Source organism: Bos javanicus, chromosome 22, assembly GCF_032452875.1.
Source record: "Bos javanicus breed banteng chromosome 22, ARS-OSU_banteng_1.0, whole genome shotgun sequence".
Taxonomy (NCBI): Eukaryota; Metazoa; Chordata; class Mammalia; order Artiodactyla; family Bovidae; genus Bos; species Bos javanicus.
The window spans coordinates 53,039,702-53,062,624 of NC_083889.1; the positions used below are offsets into that span (position 1 = coordinate 53,039,702).

Here is a 22,923-nt window from a genome sequence, read left to right on the forward strand (position 1 = left end):
AGGGAGCTCCCTCCTGAATTTTTTTTTTTTTCCTGCATTGTTTAATGAAACTAATTGCAGTCACTCAGTCGTGTCTGACTCTTTGTGACCCTATAGACTGTAGGCCGCCGGGCTCCTCTGTCTATGGGATCTCCAGACAAGAATACTGGAGTGGGTTGCCATTTCCTACTCCTGTGGATCTTCCTGACTCAGGGATTGAACCCAGGTCTCCTGCATCTCCTGCATTGGCAGGCGCATTCTTTACCACTGAGCCACCCGAGAAGTCAATGAGGCCAATTACCTGCTATTTAATGATTTTACTTGCTATTATAGTATATTATATTCTGTATTAGTTTCTGCTCTGTTGTTGCTAATGCGGGTAACACTTGATTTTTGTAGTGTTGCCTAGCTGGACTTTCTTGTTAGTTCTATTAGTTTTTTCTTGGTTTCACTGGCTTTTCTATGTAGGTGATTACATCATTTTTCAATGATTAAAATTTGTCTTTTTCCCTCCAGTGTTTATATCTCTCACTTCTTTAGTAAATTGTGAAATACAGGTCGTCTGGTATTGTGTTGGCAATGTGACAACTGACATCTTTGCCTTGGTCCTGATTTTGAAGTGACTTTAAATTTTCTTCTTTTAGTATGATTTTGCTGTAGATATTTTGATAACTAGCCTTTATCAAGTGTAATACCTTTGCCAAGTTCTCTATATTACTGGTTTTCCAAAACTGAAAAAAAAAAAGCACAAATAAATGTTGAACATGTAAGTGCTTTTCTCTGTAGCTATTAAGATGATCTCATTGTTTTCCTTTAATCCATTCTTGTCATGAATGTCTTTAGCTTCTTTGGCATTCAGTCATTCTTTTGCGAATGGAATAAACTGATAAATGTAAGAGTCTGACCTATTAGTTTAAACATGTTCTGTTATATTGAGTTAGCTAATTATTTTAGATTTTTATGTTCATAAGTAAAATAGGTCTGTAATTATTCCCTCCTGTACTTCTTTCTCTGATTTTGAGATCCAAATTATACTAAGCTCATAAAACAGCTTGGGTCGGTTTCCATTACTTAATGTATTCTGATGCAATTTACATGTGATATAGATCAACAGTTCCGAATCGGGATGGACTCACTCATACTGTCTTTCCCCCTTTTTTGGATACACCCTAGTGTTGAGAAATGATTCAACTGTATTTTTTGCTTTAAAATTTTTACCATTTTTATTCTTTCTAGAGATGTGGGTTAAGGCAGCAGTCTCTGGGTTGTTTCCATCCTGTGTCCCTTTGTAGGTGGGGTTGTCATGCAAACAGACAGGTCTTGTTCAGCCTCCTTGGCTTGCCAGGCAAGAGGTGCAACAATCCCAGAGCCTGTATGATCCAATTAGAGGAACATGGGCTTGCCCTTAAGGCTTCCTGGGCACTGTCTTTACTTTTCTGCATGTTCTGGAGCAATCCACTGCCCTTCTGACCCCCAGTTTTGTCAACTGTATAAGATGTCTCCTCCAGCTCAAATTCTATGGGGAGAGGAGGGCCATGGCTCATGGCTACTGACTGGGGTCTGCTCATCTGGACCCTCCTCTCCTCCACCTCTCCCTTCCCCCAGAGAACTTGCCAGAGAAGGCTGACAGGGACCAGTATGAGCTTCTCTGCCTGAACAACAGTCGGGCGCCAGTGGATGCGTTCAAGGAGTGCCACCTGGCCCAGGTCCCTTCTCATGCTGTCGTGGCCCGAAGTGTGGATGGCAAGGAAGACTTGATCTGGAAGCTTCTCAGCAAGGCGCAGGTACCCCACCCTCAGTACCCCCACCCGCTTGGGTCTGGTGGTGGGGAGGTTTCCTTCCTTCCTTCCCTAACTTCCTGCCACTCTGGAATATTCAGTGGCCTGCCTGTCTAGGCTGTACTCCATACAGCTGAAACAATGACGCCTCCTCTAGCATGACCCACTGGCGGTGTCTCCCGAGCTGGAACAGAAGTAGGTGGAGGGTGATGCAATATTGTCAAGACTCTAAGGTGCTCAGACCCCAGCAACTTCATAAAGACAAAGCCATGACTGAGCTATGTCTCAGGGAGGCCATGAGATCCTCTACAGGAGGAGGTCAACCCAGGTTCCTGCTCTCAGAATCATCCCGGAGTTGCAGATACTCTGTTTCAACCTGGTGTTTCAGTTTCCTGTCTACCACTGACATCATAATTCTCTTTCCCTTAATTAGGAGAAATTTGGAAAAAACAAGTCTCGGAGCTTCCAGCTCTTTGGCTCTCCACCCGGCCAGAGGGACCTGCTGTTCAAAGACTCTGCTCTTGGGTTTTTGAGGATCCCCTCGAAGGTAGATTCGGCGCTGTACCTGGGCTCCCGCTACTTGACCACCTTGAAGAACCTCAGGGAAAGTGAGTGAGGGCCAGGCCCGCCCTAAGGGCAGGCCGGTGTGGGTGGTGAGCCTTGGCTGAGGCCGTCGGGGAGCACCTCCCCACCCTCCACCCCCGCCCGCTACGGGCAGCTTGGCCCTGCTCTGCAGTCGTCCCTTGGTCACTTTCCAGCCCCTGGAGGTCTTCACCATGGTAGGTGGGACGCGAATGTGAGCGTCTTCTGTGGACCAAATCGGGTGACCGGTGTCTCCAAAGGAGCACGTCGCCTGCTGATAACGCTGCGCAGGACCCCGTGTGCGGCGGGATGCCCAGCCCTGGTAGAGCAGTTGCTGATAATACTGCCGCAGGACCCCGTGTGCGGCGGGTTGCCCAGCCCTGGTAGAGCAGTCAGTTTGCCTTTGGGGAAGTGAGAGGTACGAAGACACCCCGAGAGAGCCAGGGCCCTTCTGGGATGAATCCAGAGCCCTGGGCCCTGAACTTGGCCACGATACCACCCTGGGCCAGCTCAGCTGTGGCTCTTCCTCTGCTGGAGGCTTCAGGCGGACTCGGGGTGAACGGGGAGGCTGCACTGTTGTTACAGCCTGTTGACCGCTGTGTCCCCGGGCAGCTGCAGAGGAGGTGAAGGCGCGGTACACCAGGGTCGTGTGGTGTGCCGTGGGACCCGAGGAGCAGAAGAAGTGCCAGCAGTGGAGCCAGCAGAGCGGCCAGAACGTGACCTGTGCCACGGCGTCCACCACCGACGACTGCATCGTCCTGGTGCTGGTAGGGGGCCTGCTGCCGGCCTGCAAGCTGTGCGGGTGGGGGGCACAGGTCACCACATCTGGTTGGAGGGGAGCAGGGGCTCAGCGGTGCTCCGCCCCCAGGGGGGCAGGGGCTGCTCATGCTGCCTGCCCAGAGTGGGGACAGACAGAGCTTTCTGTCCTCCAGAGTGTCTGCTGTGGACTTCCCACTCTTCTGATCTTAAGAACAACTCACAATGAATGCAGGTAATCTGGAAAATTTAGAAAGATGTGATGTAAAACCAAACAGCAATGGAGCCTCACACGGGGCTACCACAGTTGAGTGCGTGTTAGTCACTCAGTCATGTCTGACCCCTTGTGGCCCCATGGACTGTAGCCCTCCTCTGCCCATGGAATTCTCCAGGCAAGAATACCGGAGTGGGTTGCCATGCCCTTCTCCAGGGGATCTTCCCGAACCAGGGCTTGAATCCGAGTCTCACATTGCAGACAGATTGTTTACCATCTGAGCCAGCAGAAAAGCACCTAGCACATAGTTAAGAGTTTCACTAATTCCTCACCCTAGGACTCATCAATTCATCTCAGTTTAGCCTCAGAACAGTGGTAGATTGTTCCGCTTATGTTGTTTTGAGTCCTTTTCACTTAACAGTATATCTTGGCTATTTTCCCATGTGACATATGCTTTGAAAACACTTTAAAAAATTATTTCAGTGACTGTTCTTGCCTGGAGAATCCCAGGGACAGGGGAGCCTGGTGGGCTGCCGTCTATGGGGTTGCACAGAGTCGAACATGACTGAAGTGACTTAGCAGCCAGTACTCTTGCCTGGAAAATTCCATGGATGGAGGAGCCTGGTGGGCTGCAGTCCATGGGGTCGCTAAGAGTCGGACATGACTGAGCGACTTCACTTTCACTTTTCACTTTCCTGCATTGGAGAAGGAAATGGAAACCCACTCCACTATTCTTGCCTGGAGAATCCCAGGGACAGCAGAGCCTGGTGGGCTGCCGTCTATGGGGTCGCACAGAGTTGGACACGACTGAAGTGACTTAGCAGCAGTAGCAGTAGTGAAGAGTGCAGGAAGGCCTGTAGGGGGCCTTGGTTTGATCACTGTTTGGGGAAGATCCCATGTGCTGCATGGTGGGGCCAAAAAAAAAAAAATATTTCAGAATATCTTGTATATGGATGTGGTACAATTTAGTCATGACCCTATTCTTCTTTGTCCCCTTATTTTGATGTTATCAATAACCCTGTGCTGTGCAGCCTTGAATAGAAATCTTCATCCACATCTCTAATTACCTTCAATACAGTTGTAAAAAAGTTTTCAGTCAAAGAGGGAGTTTCACAGTCTTGCTGAATCCATATTCCAGTGCTGGAGTGAGGGCTTGCTCATTCTGATGGTGAGCGAATTTAATTGGTTCTGTTCACTTGCTGAATACTTTGAGTGTAGTGCTAATGAGTGAAGACCAGACAAGACCAACCGTTCCCACCTGTCTCCTCAGTGAGGGAGGCTGGTGCAGGAGTACATCCCAACAGTGCTCCAAGTACAGAAGGAGTTTTTGTTCCGAGTCCGGGGGTAAAGAATCCACCTGCCAATGCAGGAGACGTGGGTTCGATCCCTGGGTCAAGAAGATCCCCTTGGAGGAGGAAATGGCAACCCCCTCCAGTATCCTTGCCTGGAGATCCCGTACACAGAGGAGCCTGTGGGCTACAGTCCATGGGGTCGCAAAGGGTCGTTCACGTCTTAGTGACTCCACAGCAGCCACAACCGGGCCGCCTGTTCCCGGTCTTTGCAGTGGGAGTGACGGCGTGAAAGGCGTGCACGGCCGGTACAGAAGTAATGGTGCACGTGGCGTTGCCTCGGGCTGCTCACATCAATCCTGCTGCTTCACTGGGCACCTGACGTCCGTTCTCTTAGAGCTGTAAAGACAGGCAGGGTGGGAAATAGCCTCACCGTGGTGCTGAAGATATGCTTTGTCTTGGCAGAAAGGGGAAGCAGATGCCCTGAACTTGGATGGAGGATATATCTACACTGCGGGCAAGTGTGGCCTGGTGCCTGTCCTGGCAGAGAACCGGAGTAAGTGGAGAAGAGTACCCCCTGGCTTATTCCCTCTGGGCTTCGAGGGCGGGGTGGAGAGCAGTAACCCCACTCGGTGGGTCATGTGGAGACATTAAAATGGACAGATAGGTTCAAACAGGAGAATCAGGAGAAAGAATAGATGAAAGTGGCTGTGTTACCCATATGGCCTAGTGTGGTGAGAACTGACAGATGCTCCTCTGTCAGATTGATTTCCTCTTTTTGATTTTTGAAAAGATTTTAGTAAGTTATAATATACATACTGAAAAGTGCACCTAAATGTACAACTCAAGAACATTTCACACACTGGTGCATCTCCAAGCTCTAGTGCCCACAGCGAGATACAGCAGGTTCCACAAGTCCTCTTGCGTCCACCAGCCCTCTTACCCCAGCAAGGGTAACGACTCCTGACGTCAAATGGCACAAATTGGCTCTGCCCGTCTTTGAGCTTGATGTAAAAGGAGTTGCACAGCAGGTACCTTTTAAAAAGTCTTTTGCTCAGCATTATATCTCGTTTTGCAGTATTCTGTTGTGACTCCGCTGCAGTTACTTATTTATTCTACTGTGGGGAAGCATTTGGGTAATTTCCAATGGTTGGCTGCCGTGGATAGAGTTGCTGTGAACATCTGGATCCTTGTCTTTTGGTGAACACATACATGCAATTCTGTTGCATGGAACTGCTGGGATGGTCTGTTTGGATTTGATTCTGGACTGCTGAGATTTAAAAGTTTGTGATTTCTCAGGTGGAGAAAGACAGATACCTTCTGATGTCACTCCTATGTGGGATAGTTAAAAACTAAGTGAATAAACCAAATCAAGCAAAAACAAATACACAGATTCCGGGAACAGAGTGGTGGATAAGAAAACAGGGAAAGAGATGTGGGGGAGAGGGAAATGGGTAATGGGGGTAGGTGATGGATGGAAACTAAAGTTTTGGTGGTGAGCAACTGCAGGTAAGGGGCTTCCCCAGTGGCGCAGTGATAAAGAATACGCCTGCCAATGCGAGAGAGTCAAGAGACATGGGCTCGATCCCTGGGTTAGGAAGATCCCCTGAAGGAGGAAATGACAACCCACTCCAGTATTCTTGCCTGGGAAATTTCATGGACAGAGGAGCCTCGGGGGCTATAGTCCATGGGTCACAAAAAGCACACACACACACTATAGGTATAGTACTCATAAAACTTACATAATGTTATAAACCAGTTACAAAATGTTTTTCTAATAAAACAACACCTACATTCAAATTATCCATCACATGAAGTGGGGGTGATGAGACTTCCCAAGGAGAAGCCGATTCCGGCGTCCAAAGGCATGGATGGAGAGTGCTGCAAGGATGTGAACAATTCCACTTTATCCTTCGCCTCTCCACAGGGAACCAGAGGAGGCCAGGTGCCCCCCACCTCCGACCGGTGGGGATTAGGTAGGAATCCTTTGGTTGCAAATAACACCAAGCAGTTGCCAAGTGGCTTAAACAAAAAAAGATAGTCGATTGAACTGTGTAGACGTTCGTTTCAGCAGTTCCACCCCTGGGTACATCCCCAGACACGTGTGAAGATGTCAATGACCACAATGGAAGCAGTGAACTCAGGAGCCACAACTCAGCTCAGTGAGTTCCATACGACAGTAAGGCGCTTCGAACTTAAAGTCACAGTATTGGGGCAAATGTCGTATGATGTCTCTTCCATGTGGCGTCTAAAATATGGCATAAATGAACCTATCTACAAACAGAAAGAGACTCACAGACATGCTGAGCACACTGGTAGCCAAGGCGGGTGGGAGCAGGGAGAGGCACGGACTGGGAGTTCGGGCTTGGTAGACGCAAACTGTTACTTTTAGAACGGATAAACAGCAAGGCCCTGCTGTACGGTACAGGAAACTGTGTCTGGTTTCCTGGATAAACCATAATGGAAGCAAATATAAAAAGACAAATGTGTATATGTGTTTAACTGAGTCACTTTGCCATATGGCAAAGATCGACACGACACTGTCAATCAACTACACGTCAGTTTAAAAAAAGAACTTAAAAACACAGCGTTGGGTTGAACTGAAAACAAAAACCAGAAAAGGAAGAAACACATTGAAGTCTATTCTACAATGCCATTTATTTATGTTGAAAACAAACGTATACAAAGCCATGCCAATATGCGTTTTTCAATATGTGGGTACCTTTGGAAAACAAATGAACACACTAAACGAAGTGTTTAATGACATTTTGCTTCTCTTTATTCTTTCAGAATCCTCCAAACACAGTAGCCTAGATTGTGTGCTGAGACCAACGGAAGGTGAGTTCAGGGTCAAGGGTACATTCTTGTCCCTGGAGGAGGAGAGGTTGGGAACTTAAAAAAAAAAACTCACAAAGATGCAGCCATAGAAGCTGTGAGTTCTTTTGCAGATGCCAGTCATTCAGAGATGAGAGTGCTGGGATTCACATTCACGTAGACCCTCACACATGGCAGAGAAATCTTAGAGTTCCTCACTGTGTCCTGAGCACGGGGAGGAGGGGTGGCCCATCCCCATCTCGTACGGATGAGGAAGCAGAGCCCTAGATCTCACTCATAGCCATGGATAATACTGTGCAGATCCTGGCCGGAGCCAGGGTCCCTTGTGCTAAATCCCATGCCCTGTTCACCAGCCAGCCCACCACCCTCCAGAGCTGGTGCCTCCTCGGCTTCGGTAGAGAGTGACACTTGCCAGCAGCAGAGTCTACCAGGCTTGAGCTACCAGGAGGGGAGCTGCACCCCACTTAAGCTTAAGCTGTGTTGGTCTATTTGACACTGACCAGTCATCTGGGGGGATCGTTGCCTAGCGATGCTTCTTAACCTTTGTGGGCCTGGGTTGCACTCTGTGCAATAGAGTCCATGGACCAGGCCCTGGGAGGCTGACTTGCTCTTCCGTTTGTCCAAGGGTACCTTGCCGTGGCAGTTGTCAAGAAAGCAAATGAGGGGCTCACATGGAATTCTCTGAAAGACAAGAAGTCGTGCCACACCGCCGTGGACAGGACTGCAGGCTGGAACATCCCCATGGGCCTGATTGTCAACCAGACAGGCTCCTGCGCATTTGGTAGGAGTCCTGAGGCAGTCGTGGGGGTAGGCTGGGGTCCCCTGAGAAAGTCAGGGCAGGGAGGGGCGGGGATTTGCAGGCTGGCTGCGGCCCACAGGCCTCGTTTGGTGTAAGCGGTCCCCTGTGGCTGCCTCCTTCAGTTTCTTCATACAACCTGCCCCACGCCCCGTGCACCCCACACGGAGGCACAAAGCTGCAGTGTCCGTCTGCCTCTCTGCACGCTAAGAATGGATGCAGGTACTGAGAAGTCCAGAAGTCTTTTTTTTTTTTCCCACCTCCTGGAGCTCCAGATCTAAATTCCTCCCAGGCGCTGGCTCCCTAGTTTGGGAAAAGCCACCTGCCTTCCTCATAAAAGGTGTCTTCTGCTACTACACAGAACTGACTTACAGAGGAAACCCAGTAAGACCTCCAGACTTCTGCCTCAGCCTCCCCGCTCCTGCCCTCCCCACTGCACACCGTGCTCATGCCTCACACAGGAGCCACACCCTACCTGCCCCGGGCCTGGTGATGGGGAGGTGTGTGCTCTGTTCTCGTTGTGGCCACGTCCTGGGCAGGCCTCTTCTCCGGTGGGGCCCTGCTGCATTTTGAATGGGTCTTTGCGATCCCGCCTTGGCAGGCTTTCATGTGGCTCTGCTCCTCCCCAGGAGTGCATGCTGGTGTGGCTCTTTCTGACCCCACAGCTGCCTCCAAGCTGTGGGGAGGCTGCCAGGACCACAGAGGGACACTCCCAGCATCTCCTGAGCTTGGAACATGGTGTGGCTTTTCCAGTGGCAGGGAATGCGCAAGTCAGATAAGGGGCGCTGTTTGCTCACTGGGGCAGGGCTTCCTTGTCGCTTTTATTTCCTCTCTCTTTAACCTGTTTTAATCCATGTTAACTCCTTGTTGTTCAGTCGCTAAGTGGTGTCCAACTCTGAGACCCCATTAACTGTAGCCCGCCAGGCTCCTCTGTCCATGGGATTTCTCTAGGCAAGAATATTGGAGTGGGTTGCCATTTCCTTCTTGAGGGAATCTTCCTGACCCAGGGATCGGGCCTGAGTCTCCTGCATTGGCAGGTGGATTGTTTACCACCAGAGAAGCCCCCACTAACCTCTTAATGTGGGCTAAATCGCATGATGAGTTGGTCCAGATTCGGTTCAGCTGCAAGGGCAGAGAACCCCCAGTAGAAGTGAATAGAGGCTTATTTCTCTCTCACGTGAGTGAAGCCCAAAGGTGGCTTGTCCAGAGCTGACAGGACAGCAACATGGTATCAGGGACCCGGCTTTCAAATATCTGGCTGTTTTGACACGTATGTGACTTCCATGCTCAAGGTCACTCACGGCTCATGTCACATCTGGCGGTCCAGCCCGCACTTCTGCTTTCCACATACAGAATGAAGGAAGGGAAGGAGAAGGGGCAGAACATGTGTGCCAAATGTCTTTTGAAGATGTTAGGACACTGGCCCCCAATACTCCCGCTCATATTTCAGGAGTGAGTGCCTGGCCACATGGCTTACTAGCTGCAGTTTGATAAGACTTATCTCTGTTTTACTGGGTACCAGGTGCCCTGGTAAAAAGCAGGGTTCCTATTACTGAGGAAAAGGGGAGAGCACAACCTGAACATTTTGCAGCTTCTGATACAATGGCCATGGAGTTCATCAGGCTGAGTCCCCTGCTCTAGGCTGCGAGGATGGAACCCTTTGTACAGTCATAGACCCTCTTCTCCAGCCCCAGTCAGGTTGCCTATAGTCTCAAGTTTTGCTGAATCCTGTTGGTGCACAGGTTGGTGGTAACTTGTTACTATGTGTTATAATGACTGTGTTCTGTCTGCCTTGGTCAGACCAAGCCACATCTGTCACCTGTTAGGCAGAGACCACTTAATCTTAACACAGGTAGGAAGAGCTGGCTCCCCATGTTTCTTCTCTGCAGATGAATTCTTTAGTCAGAGCTGTGCCCCTGGGGCTGACCCGAAATCCAGACTCTGTGCCTTGTGTGCTGGCGATGACCAGGGCCTGGACAAGTGTGTGCCCAACACTAAGGAGAAGTACTATGGCTATAACGGGGCTTTCAGGTGAGTGCTGTGGCCAGGCTTCATCAGGACAGGGCCCTGGCCCTCAGCCTCCAGGATCTTGGCACATCGCATTTCATTTTTTTTTTCCTCTTTGTAAAATATATTTCCTTTATTTTGAATTGGAGGATGACTGCTTAACAATGTTGTGTTGGCTTCTGCCATAGAAAATCAGCCGTAAGTACCAGAAGTATACGCACATGGCCTCCCTCGCTGCCCCCTGCCCCCTGGAACACCCCTGTATATCGCTGAGCACCAAGTTGAGTTCCCTGCCTGGTACAGCGACTCTCTGTTTCACACGTGGTGATGTTTACATTTCAGAGCTTCTCTCTCAGTTCGTCCCGCCCTCTCCTTCGCCCTGCTGTGCCCGCAAGTCTTTGGCACCGCATTGCTAAGGGGCCCGATGTGGTCTGTCGGGGGCAGCCTGGGGATCAGCTGCTGGGCGGGCTGGGGAGGGCTCCTCCCACAACACCCACCATCAGACTGACCCCGGGGCTGTCTGACCTCAGCTCTGCTGGACCCCTTCCTGTGTCCTGGAACCAAGGCTGATCTCAGTGGACCTCAGTGGCATGTTCAGAATCAGAGAGGGAGAGGTTGAGGTATAAGTCCTTTCGGGAACTCAGTTTTATGGGGAAGATTCTCTTTCCCGTAGGCGCCACCTTCTCCCGCAGCCTAGGTAGTTATGTCTCACGTTTTTCTGCTCTCTTTGATTTTGGCCTTAGAAATGGCAGAGAGAGAGAGTGTTGCAGAGTTATTCTCCAAGGCAATGGCACCCCACTCCAGTACTCCTGCCTGGAAAATCCCATGGATGGAGGAGCCTGGTGGGCTGCAGTCCATGGGGTCGCTAAGAGTCGGGCATGACTGAGTGACTTCACTTTCACTTTTCACTTTCATGCATTGGAGAAGGAAATGGCAACCCACTCCAATGTTCTTGCCTGGAGAATCCCAGGGACGGGGGAGCCTGTTGGGCTGCTGTCTATGGGGTCGCACAGAGTCAGACACGACTGAAGCGACTTAGCAGCAGTGAAAAATAAACCAAAAGTGTTCTCAGAAATCACAAATTATAAACACTTAGTGAATTACAGTATCTTTTCACAGCCCTCGTTTTTTCAATCCCATTCATGCAGCTGTTACTTCTGAATGATACCGTTAGGGGTTTGAAGGGCAGAGTTCTCCCCTATCCGTTATTTTTTCTCTTTTCGCCAAGAATATATTTCACCACTAGGTGGCGTCATGTACCTGAGAAACACTGCTCAAACTGGTCTTGGAATTTTTTTTAACGTAAACTCAGTAGCCCTCACTCCAGTGATGGGATGATATAAAAGTAGCTTTTGCTATACTCTGAGTGACTTATTAAATATTTCATGAATGTACAAAAAATTTTAAGGGGCTAGGTTTTTGCACATGGAAGAGTTGTGATGTGATTCCACTCAGAAATACTGAACAGACAACTTGTCTGATAAAAAACCATGAGGTTTTCCTTTTCAAACCTATGTAAGGGACTATTTCACTGAAAACACATACACTTTAGAATTCCTATTTATACTAGAAGGAAATGCTTTGTCTTTTGCTCAACTCGAAAGTTGGAACTGGAAGTTCTGTTCATCTCTCTGTTTCTAACATCCTCATATATTGCTGGTTCTCAATTTTTAAATGCCAGCCATTTTCTGCTGACTTTTTATTATGAAAGAAGAAAACCTAGCCTCTGTTACTGCTCCTGTGCCTCTTCCACTCGTAACCACAGGCTTCACCTCCTTTTAGTACCCAACAAGAGTATGAAGTATCTGCTGCTGCTAAGTCGCTTCAGTCGTGTCCGACTCTGTGCGACCCCATAGATGGCAGCCCACCAGGCTCCCCCGTCCCTGGGATTCTCCAGGCAAGAACATGGAGTGGGTTGCCATTTCCTTCTCCAATGCATGAAAGTGAAAAGTGAAAGTGAAGTCGCTCAGTCGTGTCCGACTCTTAGCGACCCCATGGACTGCAGCCCACCAGGCTCCTCCATCCATGGGATTTTCCAGGCAAGAGTACTGGAGTGGGGTGCCATTGCCTTCTCCATATTTAGGGTTTACTTTATTATGAATATGCAAATATTAGTCTCATATTAAATATGTGATATAATACGATTATATTTCCCTTACTGTACAAAGTTTTAGTTTACTCTGGAGTTGATAAGTGTCTTATTAAACTTTGCTTAACTTTCTATACTGCTTTTAAAAAATCACTCATTCATCCCCAAACCTTGCACTCGTAGCACAAATCTCCTAACATCCTGTGCATAAACAGACTGGGTGCTGCCCCAGGTTCATCATTTACCTGCGAATGTAGCATCTGAAGTTTCCACCCTCCTTCCCAGTCTAGATTGGCCCTTTCTAGGCCCCCCGAACATCTGTGGTCCTGAGATTCCTCTGAATCATCATTCTGGGATTTTCCATTGTCTTACTTCCTGTTAAAGGACTTGTTTTTTGGATCCTGCAGCTTTCGCTTTCTTGATTTTGTTGTGACAGAACATATCTTCTTGAGAAAGAGTGAGTAGGAGTTGCTGGTTTTTGAGTATTTACATGTTTAAAAACATCTTTAGCCCACTCTTGAAGGGATTTATCGTTTGAATAAGTAAATGTAGCCTAGAAAAAATGTTCCTAGGAATTCTGGCAGGATTTCCACATCTGGGAAATGGCAGCATTAACTGGTTTAATCAACAGTCCCACGAAAAACAAGGAAGAGTGTTGGATTCAGCACAAACACACACACAGACATGTTCCTAAGAGCATTGAATAACTGACAAAGTAACAAGGGATTATTAGACTAAAATCTAAGGCAAATAGGGACTCAGGGAGCTAAGTGGAGCCACTTTGTCCTGAGACAAACTTACACTCAGAGGTTGCATACACCTTTAGGGTAGGAGTGGACGAGAGGTAGCTTCCCCTCCACTCCCATAGGGCTTCAAGTTGCCTAGATGCTGAGGAAAATACACACCATCCCTGAAAAAGTGAAACCATGGGCCAGCTCTTACATGAATTTGTAGCTCCAACTTATGTCTCTTAGGATGGTTCAGAAATTCTCAACTCATAATTCCAAAAAAAGTGACCCTAGACTAGCGAGATCACTCCTCTAGGAACCTGTCTGGAAGACAGAATCTTCAGGTTAGGCCTCAAAGACTGCTCAGAAATACGCTTTGAATAATAATGAGCCAGACACAGTACAAGCAGTAACTATAGCAATGCTAAACCAACACACAGGGAAGAAGTTGCCAGAAGTGGAAAACAGAAGAAGCAGCAGGTTAGTGTTCTTAAAAGGAATAAATAGAACTTCTAGAAAGGAAAAAAAGTACAGCGATTGAAGTTAGCTGTGCAGCTGACCAATTTAGCAGATTAAACGTAGCTAAAAAGAGAAGTAGTGATGTGGAAAGTATATGAAAAAATTATGCAGAATGTAACATAGAAAGAAATAAGCAAATTCAGAAATTTAAGAGCATCAATCTATTGTCTTCTAAATCTAAAGTTCCCGATGAGAAAGCTGATAGCGGTTTTTGATTCCTGCTGCTGCTGCTGCTGCTAAGTCGATTCAGTCGTGTCCAACTCTGTACGACCCCATAGACGGCAGCCCACCAGGCTCCCCCAGCCCTGGGATTCTCCACGAAAGAACACTGGAGTGGGTTGCCATGTCCTTCTCCAATGCATGAAAGTGAAAAGTGAAAGTGAAGATGCTCAGTCGTGTTCGACTCCTAGTGACCCCATGGATTGCAGCTCACGAGGCTCTTCTGTCCATGGGATTTTCCAGGCAAGAGTACTGGAGTGGGTTGCCATTGCTTCCCTAATTCTTTGTATATGACATTTTTTTTCTTCTTGAAAAGAAAATTGTTTTTAAGTTTTTAGCAGTTTATTTTTGGCTTCCTAATTCTGAGAGAGAAGTTTTAGAAAGCTCATGAGATGTTTTAGTAAACAGATCTACACAAAGAATATTTTTTTGAAGAGTAAGTAAATCAGACATATTGTATGCATATTTATCTCTAAATTTCAGAGATTAAACAATGAATGAAAAATACTCTCTAGGAAAAATGAGTTCGGGGTTTCACCCAATGTAAAATGCTTTGAAAGTTATTTTCTTGAAAAGTTTTTGATTTTAAAAAATAAAAGAAATAAGCAATAGTTGTAAAAATTATTTTTAAATCTCCCTCCAGTGTTCTGAAACTTCAAGAGGTTATATATGTGGGTCTTCTTTTAATCCATTGGTTGCACATGTGTATTTACACTGCATGTATATAGGCTGTATTTAGTCCTCCTGTTCTCAGCTACTTTCATGGTACCTGGTACTTCTAAATGTTGAGTTTTTCTGGAGTTCTGCTGTGCACATCAGCTTTCTCCTTGGGTGTCCCCCACCCAAGTTGGACACTTGGGTGTCCAATTTATGTCACAGTTTTCTTTACTCTGTTGGGTCAATTACTGCTCACCTATTTGATCTCTGACTTCCAAATGACATTATTATCTTCCCTCTTTCCCTCTTGCCTTCCTCTCACTCATGGATTTGTGGCTTAAAAAAAAGAAAATCTCATTCGTGCCATGTTATTGGCATTTTACAAGGAGGGAAGGTACTCAGAAGTCTTTGAGCTACTATTTTAAACTCGAAAGTTCCTGGACATATTTGTCTTTCTTTTTTCTATTTGCTTCCATGTTTCAGTTTTTGGAATGTGTATTATAAATAGCTATGAAAATTCTAATAGTTTTTCCTCTCTGGCAATGTTTTGATTCTCTGGAACAATTTAGGTGCCTGGCTGAGGACGTTGGGGACGTTGCCTTTGTGAAAAACGACACAGTCTGGGAGAACACGAATGGTAGGTAAAGGTGTTTTCCTTTCCCCTTCAGAGCACGATCCTTGCCGTCACAACAGAGCCTACTGTTGTGGCAGTCCCAGCGCGGGTTGGAAAAGAATTTCCTGACACAAAGTATTTCAGCAAGGAGTGACTTTATAAGAACAAGGAGCAGAGATAACGAGGGTCTGCAGGCACAGCGGGCCGACCTCCTGACCAGGGATCGTTGACCAAATGCTGTTGGAACAGCAACTAGGCTCAAGGGAGAACTGACTCTTTCCTGGGTTAGTAGCCAACTTTTATAACCTCGAGACGAAAATTGCTGCTGGAAGGGTGGCATTAGGTGATTGGTTAGGGCGCTAGAGAGTGAGTACCGGGGTAGGCATTTTTTCCTGTTAATAATACGGGGTCAGGAAACTGGTCAGTAAGGATCAGGTGGGCTTTTGGCAATGGTTGCAATGGGGCTCAGTCAGTTCCAGAGGTGACCTTGATTCTGAGCCACAGAAGCACACTATCTGCCTGTCTCAGCCAATTGGAAGTTGAAAGTGAATGATACTTAAAAAAAAAAAAAAATTTGAACATATGCAAGTAAAAGTTTCCCCTTTTTAAAAAGGAAGTAGAAGGCTTCATTCAGCCCCTGTGAACTGTCAGTGGGGAGACTCCTTGGGGAGTGAATGAGGGCAAAATCACAGGCGGATGATCAAGGGAAGATCCACCAGCCAGTAGAGAACTAGCCACTCTCTCTTCTGACCTCTGGTGAAAATAATAATGATAACTTCAAGACTCAGCAGTTTGCTACCTTCTAAACTGCACCTCTGTGCTCACCTCCCATCAGCCTCCCCACCCAGAGGGAACTACCACTTCCTCCCCTGGAGAAGGACCTGCCTCAACTTTCCACCTCCCTCCTTCAGTGACAGCCACAGTCCTAGCCGCTGCTTCCTCAAGTCCCTGGGGAGAGCGACTGAGGCCAGACATGTAAATTTTGGGATGATCTGAGTATCGAATAGACAAAGCCAAGAGGTTGGAGGAAGTATTTTCTTGAGGGGAGAGGACAAAAGGAGAGAAGCAGCTGTGTGACCAGGAAGCCGTATTTGCATACACACAGGCGATTTGCATACACACAGGCGGGCATGCACACAACTGCATTTCGAATTCAGGAACCTTGAATCTAAGTGATCTCCAGGGCTCAGATGAGTATAGTTTTATGTTTCTCTGGGATTTTGCAACTGTATTTTATTGAAATTGATTTAAATATATTTGATAAGCCCATAAGAGAAGTTCCTATCCTTCTTCTAGTTACATTAAGGGCGTTGGAGTATGAAAGGAAACAATTTCTTCTTGAACACAAACCAGCACTTCTATTTCTGGAACTTGCTGGAAAATACGGATTTTCCATATTTTTATAATACACATTCCAATGTAACAGCTTTGTGGAGATACAATTTACATACTGTAAAATCCACCCATTCGGACTGTCTGATTCAGTGATCTCCAGCACATTCGCAGAGTGGTGCAGTTGCCAACAAAATCCAATTGGAGAGTGTTCACAAAACCCTTAAAAAAGCTCTGCCCCTGTTAGCAGTCCCTTCCCCACACCCCCAGAGCTGGCAACCACCAATTCACTTTCTGTCTTGTGGGCATTTCACAGAAATGGAATCCTATGATAAGTGGTCTTCTGTGATTGGCTTGTCTTATTTTGCATCATGTTTTCATCCGCGTGGTAGCATGTGTTAGAACTTGGCTTCTTCTTGTTGCTGAGTAAGACTCCATCGTGAGCACTGGTATTTGATACGTTTGAAGTCTGTATAACTTGAGGAGCTTTATTTGTTCTCCTTCACCTGTGTGCATTTCAAGAGGCCGGTGGGTGGTCACAGCCCCAGAAAGGAGGCTTTGACTCAGCCGGGCAGCCGTGGCTGATGCAGCCTTCTCTCTGTCTCCAGGAGAGAGCACTGCAGACTGGGCTAAGAACTTGAATCGTGAGGACTTCAGGTTGCTCTGCCTCGATGGCACCAGGAAGCGTGTGACGGAGGCTCAGAGCTGCCACCTGGCGGTGGCCCCGAATCACGCTGTGGTGTCTCGGAGCGATAGGGCAGCACACGTGGAACAGGTGCTGCTCCACCAGCAGGTAAGGATCACAGGGCCTCCTGCCTGTGCTTACCTGCAGGGGCTCCCCTCAGGTGAGCAACCACAGAGCTCAGCGGATCTGCTTATCTCCAGCCATTCTTCCTCGTGCCCCCGCTTGAAGCTGGAGATGACAGTATTTGTCCACACTGTGGGGCTGCCCCGAGTCTCAGGCCCCTGGACGTGTGCTCACTGCCCAGCCAGGAGAGGCTGTCTCTCCTTGAGCCTCCTGTTGTTCTTCTGGCAAATGAGGGAGGCGACTGAGCCTTCCTTTCATAGCCAGGTAGAGAGTTGAGTTTCTTCTGCTGATGTCTCCAGAGCCTGGGCTGGCTGGGCAATGTTCTCTGACAAGGCCCCTGCATTTGTAATCTCTAAAAACAGCTGACCCAGAACCTCTATAGATTTAAGGCTATCTATGTGAAGACATTTTAAAGAAATCCTATAATTTCCTTAAAGTCTGGAATTTTTCTATTAGTTTGTCTAGTTCTGTGTTAAAACAGCATGTTTTTTTTCAGATGTGCTCTAAAGACAGTGACCCTAGGATGTAAAAATAGGCCCCATTACTAGCATGTCTGGAGCTCCCACTATGCATAGTCACAGGTGCTGATAAGAAGTCTGCCACCATGAAGGTGCTTGGTCCTTGCAGCTCACCTCTGGAGGAGCCCTGGGCACAAAGGAGGAACCATGGTCAGGGGAGGCTGGGTGACCCGCCCAAGGCAATGACCTGGTCTGTGGCAGAGAGGATTTCCCATGCAGACTGCCCCTCTGGGAGAGCTGGCCTATTAGAATGTTAGAGGTGATTAACCTTGAGGACGGATCTCAAACTCCTCATCTGGTACCTAGTCACTCATAAGAAGTTCTGAGGGCAGAGGCCACAGATTTAAGAAGCAAGGCAAGATGGTGGGAGGTGAGATCAGAAGTGGTGAGGCGCCTGGGCACTGGCCTGGGGCCTGGAGCAGGGGGACACAGCGCAGGGGAAGGCTCAGCCAGGGCAGTAGATCGATTCTAGAACTCAGCTCCTTTTGCCCCACAGTCTTCCTGCAGCTGATCCTGCACAGCAGAGATTGCCTCCCAAGTCCATAATCTCTCCTCTTTTCCTCAGCTGGTCTCTTACTGTCTGCCCTTCTGACATAGGCTCTGTTTGGGAAAAATGGAAAAAACTGCCCGGACAAGTTTTGTTTGTTCAAATCTGAAACCAAAAATCTTCTGTTCAATGACAACACTGAGTGTCTGGCCAAACTTGGAGGCAGACCAACGTATGAAGAATATTTGGGGACAGAGTATGTCACGGCCATTGCCAACCTGAAAAAATGCTCAACCTCCCGTAAGTGGAATATAAATAACATCACTGAGAAAGCGTCTTGCATGAAGGTCAAAGTTGGAGGGTCAAACATTTTAGGGGTGATGTGGGTTTAAAAACGTTAAGGCAATACAATGTCTCTGCACCTCAGAGATGGAGATGGTGAAGGACAGGGAGGCCTGGCATGCTGCAGTCCATGGGGTTGCAAAGAGTTGGACATGACTGAGTGACTGAACAACAAATACCTCAGGAAATTATGCTGTCATTGATAAAGTGAAAGAATTAGAGAATAAAATAAAGCAGTAGATAATATGCTAAATTTTTATAATGCTGATTGCAATTATAAATATATTTATGCATGTAAATATACCTATGTACATAAATATATGTATGTATGTATATACATGGGATTCCCAGGTGGTGCTAGTGGTAAAGAACCTGCCTGCCAATGCATATAAACGTATGTACACATGTATATACATGTATATTGAGAAACGGCAAATTCTGATTTCTAGGCAAGTTACCATAAACAGTAACCATAGAGAATATAAATTCTCAAAAACCATTTTAGCCAGGAGAATGTATTGACAACAATTTTAAAACGTCTAGAAGACATAGCAGAGTGTTGTAAGGCTCTGGCAATACTTCCCAAATCTTAGTGAGTTCTACCTCCTCTGTGCACTGGAGTCATCCAGGTTCCCGTTCCTGGTCCCTCCCCAGGGGAGTTGGAGGCATTGGTGGGGCTTGTGTGGTGGTCCAGGGGGAGGGGAAGGCTGGGAATCTCTACATCAGTGGTTTTCAACCGAGGATGATTTTGCCCCTGAGGCATTTGGCAATGCCAGGAAGTATTTTTAATTCTGATAACTTGGGGTGGGGGTGCTGCTGGCATCTGTGGGTAGAAGCAGGGATGCTTCTAAACAAAGCACAGAACAGCCTTCACAATGAAGAATTCCCCAGCCCCAAATGTCAGTAGCACCAAGGCTGGGAAACCCTGCTGTATCCACAGATATCTCAGGGAATTGTGATGCAGGTGGATCTAGGGCTACACTTAGAAACCCCACTGCAGGGCTACTCTCAGAGCAGCCCGCTCAGGACTGCGCCTCTGGAGGGCAGGGCTCCTCTGTCTGTGCTGAATCCCCAGCACTTAACAGAGACTTGTACGAAGCAGGTGCTCAGGAGGGATTCATGGATGAATGAGTGAGTGAGTAGGTAGACACTATTGCAGGCAGATTTGCACGAAGATGATCAGTTGCTCGCAAAAGAAATTTGAGGATCATGTGAACTTGAGAGTGTGACAGCTGGTTCACCTGGAGACAAGTGGGTGGGGTCGTGTTACTCAGGCCAGAGCAGGAAATCTCGAAGCTCAATGAAGACCTGAGCTTCTGTGTGCTCCCTTGGGCCCTGCGGCTCTTAGCAGGAGGAGTCACTGGGAAATATGGGGATGGCAAGCTTTGACCAACAGTGGGGAAAAAGGGCAGAGGGAAGTCTGTTTTAGTGTCTTCTTTGATTGATGTATTGATTCCAAGAAAAAAAAAAAGGAATCCTTTTCTGAATCTCTGGCTTCGTTGTGTCCCACAGCGCTTCTGGAAGCCTGCGCCTTCCTGACGAGGTAAAGCCTGCAAAGAAGCTAGCCTGCCTCCCTGGGCCTCAGCTCCTCCCTGCTCTCAGCCCCAATCTCCAGGCTCGAGGGACCTTCCTCTCCCTTCCTGAAGTGGGATTTTTGCCAAGCTCATCAGTATTTACAATTCCCTGCTGTCATTTTAGCAAGAAATAAAATTAGAAATGCCGTTGATTTTCATTCCCTATAAAATGCCAATTATCTTCTCTCAAATGTCATACTGAAATCGTGTCTGACCAAATATCTGCCCAGTGGAACCTTTCCTTCCCTGTTTTCCAGGTTGCACCCGCCTCCCACTTTCCTGCAGTTTTGTGTTTGGTGTCTGATGGTCTGGAATCTAAGGTCAGGCCAAGGAACTATTTTCCTCTAGGGCACCTGGTTGGTCAGTTACTGTCAGCTGTCTGTGTAAGTGTATGTTGGAGTGTATATGTGCATGTATGTTTGTTTCTAAGGTGGGGAAGAAATAGAGAGTAGGAATCAAGGGATTAGTGGAAGAAAGTGGGTGCCAAAAAGGTTTATGAATATTTGGTATTTTGAGTAAATAGCATCAGGTGTAATAAATGTACAAATATAGACAAGCAGGGGAAAATGTGGAATACATTGGGCCCTCCATGTCCCTGGGTTACACACCCTTGAATTCAACTAACAGAGGACTGAAAATATTTGAAAAATTTCACAAAGTTCTAGAATGCAAAACTTGAATTTGCCATGAGAAGGCAATGGCACCCCACTCCAGTACGGTTGCCTGGAAAATCCCATGGACAGAGGAGCCTGGTAGGCTGCAGTCCGTGGGGTCACTAAGAGTCGGACACGACTGAGTGACTTCATTTTCACTTTTCACTTTCATGCATTAGAGAAGGAAATGGCAACCCACTCCAGTGTTCTTGCCTGGAGAATCCCAGGGACGGGGGAGCCTGGTGGGCTGCCGTCTATGGGGTCGCACAGTGTCGGACACGACTGAAGCGACTTAGCAGCAGCAGCAGCAGCCAACTATTTACATATCGTTTACATTGTATTAGGTGTTATAAGTGGCCTAGAGGTGATTCAAAATGTATCAGTTCAGTTCAGTTCAGTTGCTCAGTCATGTCTGACTCTTTGCGACCCCATGAATCGCAGCATGCCAGGCCTCCCTGTCCATCATCAACTCCCGGAGTTCACTCAGACTCATGTCCATTGAGTCAGTGATGCCATCCAGCCATCTCATCCTCTGTCGTCCCCTTCTCCTCCTGCCCCCAATCCCTTCCAGCATCAGAGTCTTTTCCAATGAGTCAACTCTTCGCATGAGGTGGCCAAAGTCCTGGAGTTTCAGCTTTAGCATCATTCCTTCCAAAGAAATCCCAGGGCTGATCTCCTTTAGAATGGACTGGTTAAAATGTATAGGAGGAAAAAAAAAAAAGATAACATGTACAGGGGGATATGCGTAGGTTGTATGCAAATACTACATCATTTTACATAAGGGACTTGAGCATCCTTGGGTTTGTCTTGGAACCAATCCCCAGGTACACTGAGGTACAAGGGGAAACTAACTGTGCATAACTGTGCATTTATCCCTTGGCTTTATTGGTCCTCATTCTCCAGTTAACCTCTAGTCATCGGTTTATTCCTACTTTTCTCAGCCAAGCTTTTTCAAGTGTGGTCAGAGGGGGCTGCCTTCATTTCCTTCAGCAAGTCAGGTGGGTGGTTGGGTCATTCTCTCTTCACCTCACTGTAATTTGATTCTAACCTATTCACTCCCTTGAAGTGAATAAGAATTCTGAAATAAGACAGAAGCTTAGTAGGGTTCCCATCTCTTCCCCCGAGCCCCTTACATCTCCGATCCTGTGGACCACGTGTTCCTTGAAGCCCTGTTTCCTGATCTTCCTTACTGCTCCTCCTCCTTCCTTTCTCTGCCTTTAAGATTTCTAAAAATTTATCTTTAAAATTTATTCTTATTATTCTGTCCGTTGTACTGGGTCTTTGTTTCTGGAAGGACTTTTCTCTAGTTGTTGTGACCGGCTTCTTGCTGCAGTGGCTTCTCTTGTGGAGCATGGACTCCAGGGCTCGTGGGCATCAGTAGATAACTTAAGTGGAATGAAAGGCCCATGAAATCCCCTTTTCTGGCTGAAATAAAGTTTCAAAGTCTAACATCACTGTATCCACTGATGCTCAGTCACGTCTGACTCTTGTGACTCCATGGACTATAGTCCATGGAATTCTCCAGGCCAGAATACTGGAGTGGGCAGCTTTTCCCTTCTCCAGGGGATCTTCCCAACCCAGGAATCGAACTGAGATCTCCTGCATTGCAGGCAGATTCTTTACCAACTGAGCTATCAGGGAAGCCCCTGTATCCATTAGCTCATGCTAAGTTATATCAACATCCCAGTGCCTTACATAACAAAGCCACATTCATGGGTCATGGGTCACATTCATGCCTGTCGTGAGTCATCAGAGACTCTGTTGTTCATCTCTTTATTCTGAGACCCAGGCTGAACCATCAGCTCCCACCTAGGGAATGTTGGCTTTTAAACAGGGGAAAATAAAAGAATTGGAGGCATGACACAATAACTCTTAAAGCTTCCTCCTGGGAGAGGCCATATAATTTCCATTATTTCATTACCCCAAAACAAGTCAGGAGGTCATAGCATCACTGTGTGTGTATGGGGGAGGGGTCTTTGGTCTCATATCCTTTCACTCTAACCCTGAAGTGAGTGTGAACTCTATTTGGTGTCCCTGGTTTTACTTTCTGAAACCCCCAAGTTCCTTAAAATCTTCTAGGAAAGCTCATGGCCTTGCATTCTGCATGGTTCCCACTCTAAGCTTTTTTCTGCCTGACACAGATATTAA

General features: G+C 47.2%; 1 protein-coding gene across 1 annotated transcript in view; it reads left to right on the forward strand.

Annotated features, from left to right (window-relative positions):
- Positions 1-20,280, forward strand: part of LTF (lactotransferrin) — a 33,493-nt gene extending 13,213 nt beyond the window's left edge. The window contains exons 7-17 of the mRNA XM_061397016.1: positions 1,585-1,763; positions 2,191-2,365; positions 2,952-3,106; positions 5,064-5,154; positions 7,389-7,436; positions 8,059-8,214; positions 10,119-10,260; positions 15,018-15,085; positions 17,002-17,186; positions 18,317-18,506; positions 20,061-20,280. Coding sequence (XP_061253000.1) covers positions 1,585-1,763; positions 2,191-2,365; positions 2,952-3,106; positions 5,064-5,154; positions 7,389-7,436; positions 8,059-8,214; positions 10,119-10,260; positions 15,018-15,085; positions 17,002-17,186; positions 18,317-18,506; positions 20,061-20,095 — 1,424 coding nt within the window. The 3' untranslated portion in view covers positions 20,096-20,280. The remainder of the gene's footprint in view (positions 1-1,584; positions 1,764-2,190; positions 2,366-2,951; positions 3,107-5,063; positions 5,155-7,388; positions 7,437-8,058; positions 8,215-10,118; positions 10,261-15,017; positions 15,086-17,001; positions 17,187-18,316; positions 18,507-20,060) is intronic.
- The last annotated feature ends 2,643 nt before the right edge of the window (positions 20,281-22,923 follow it).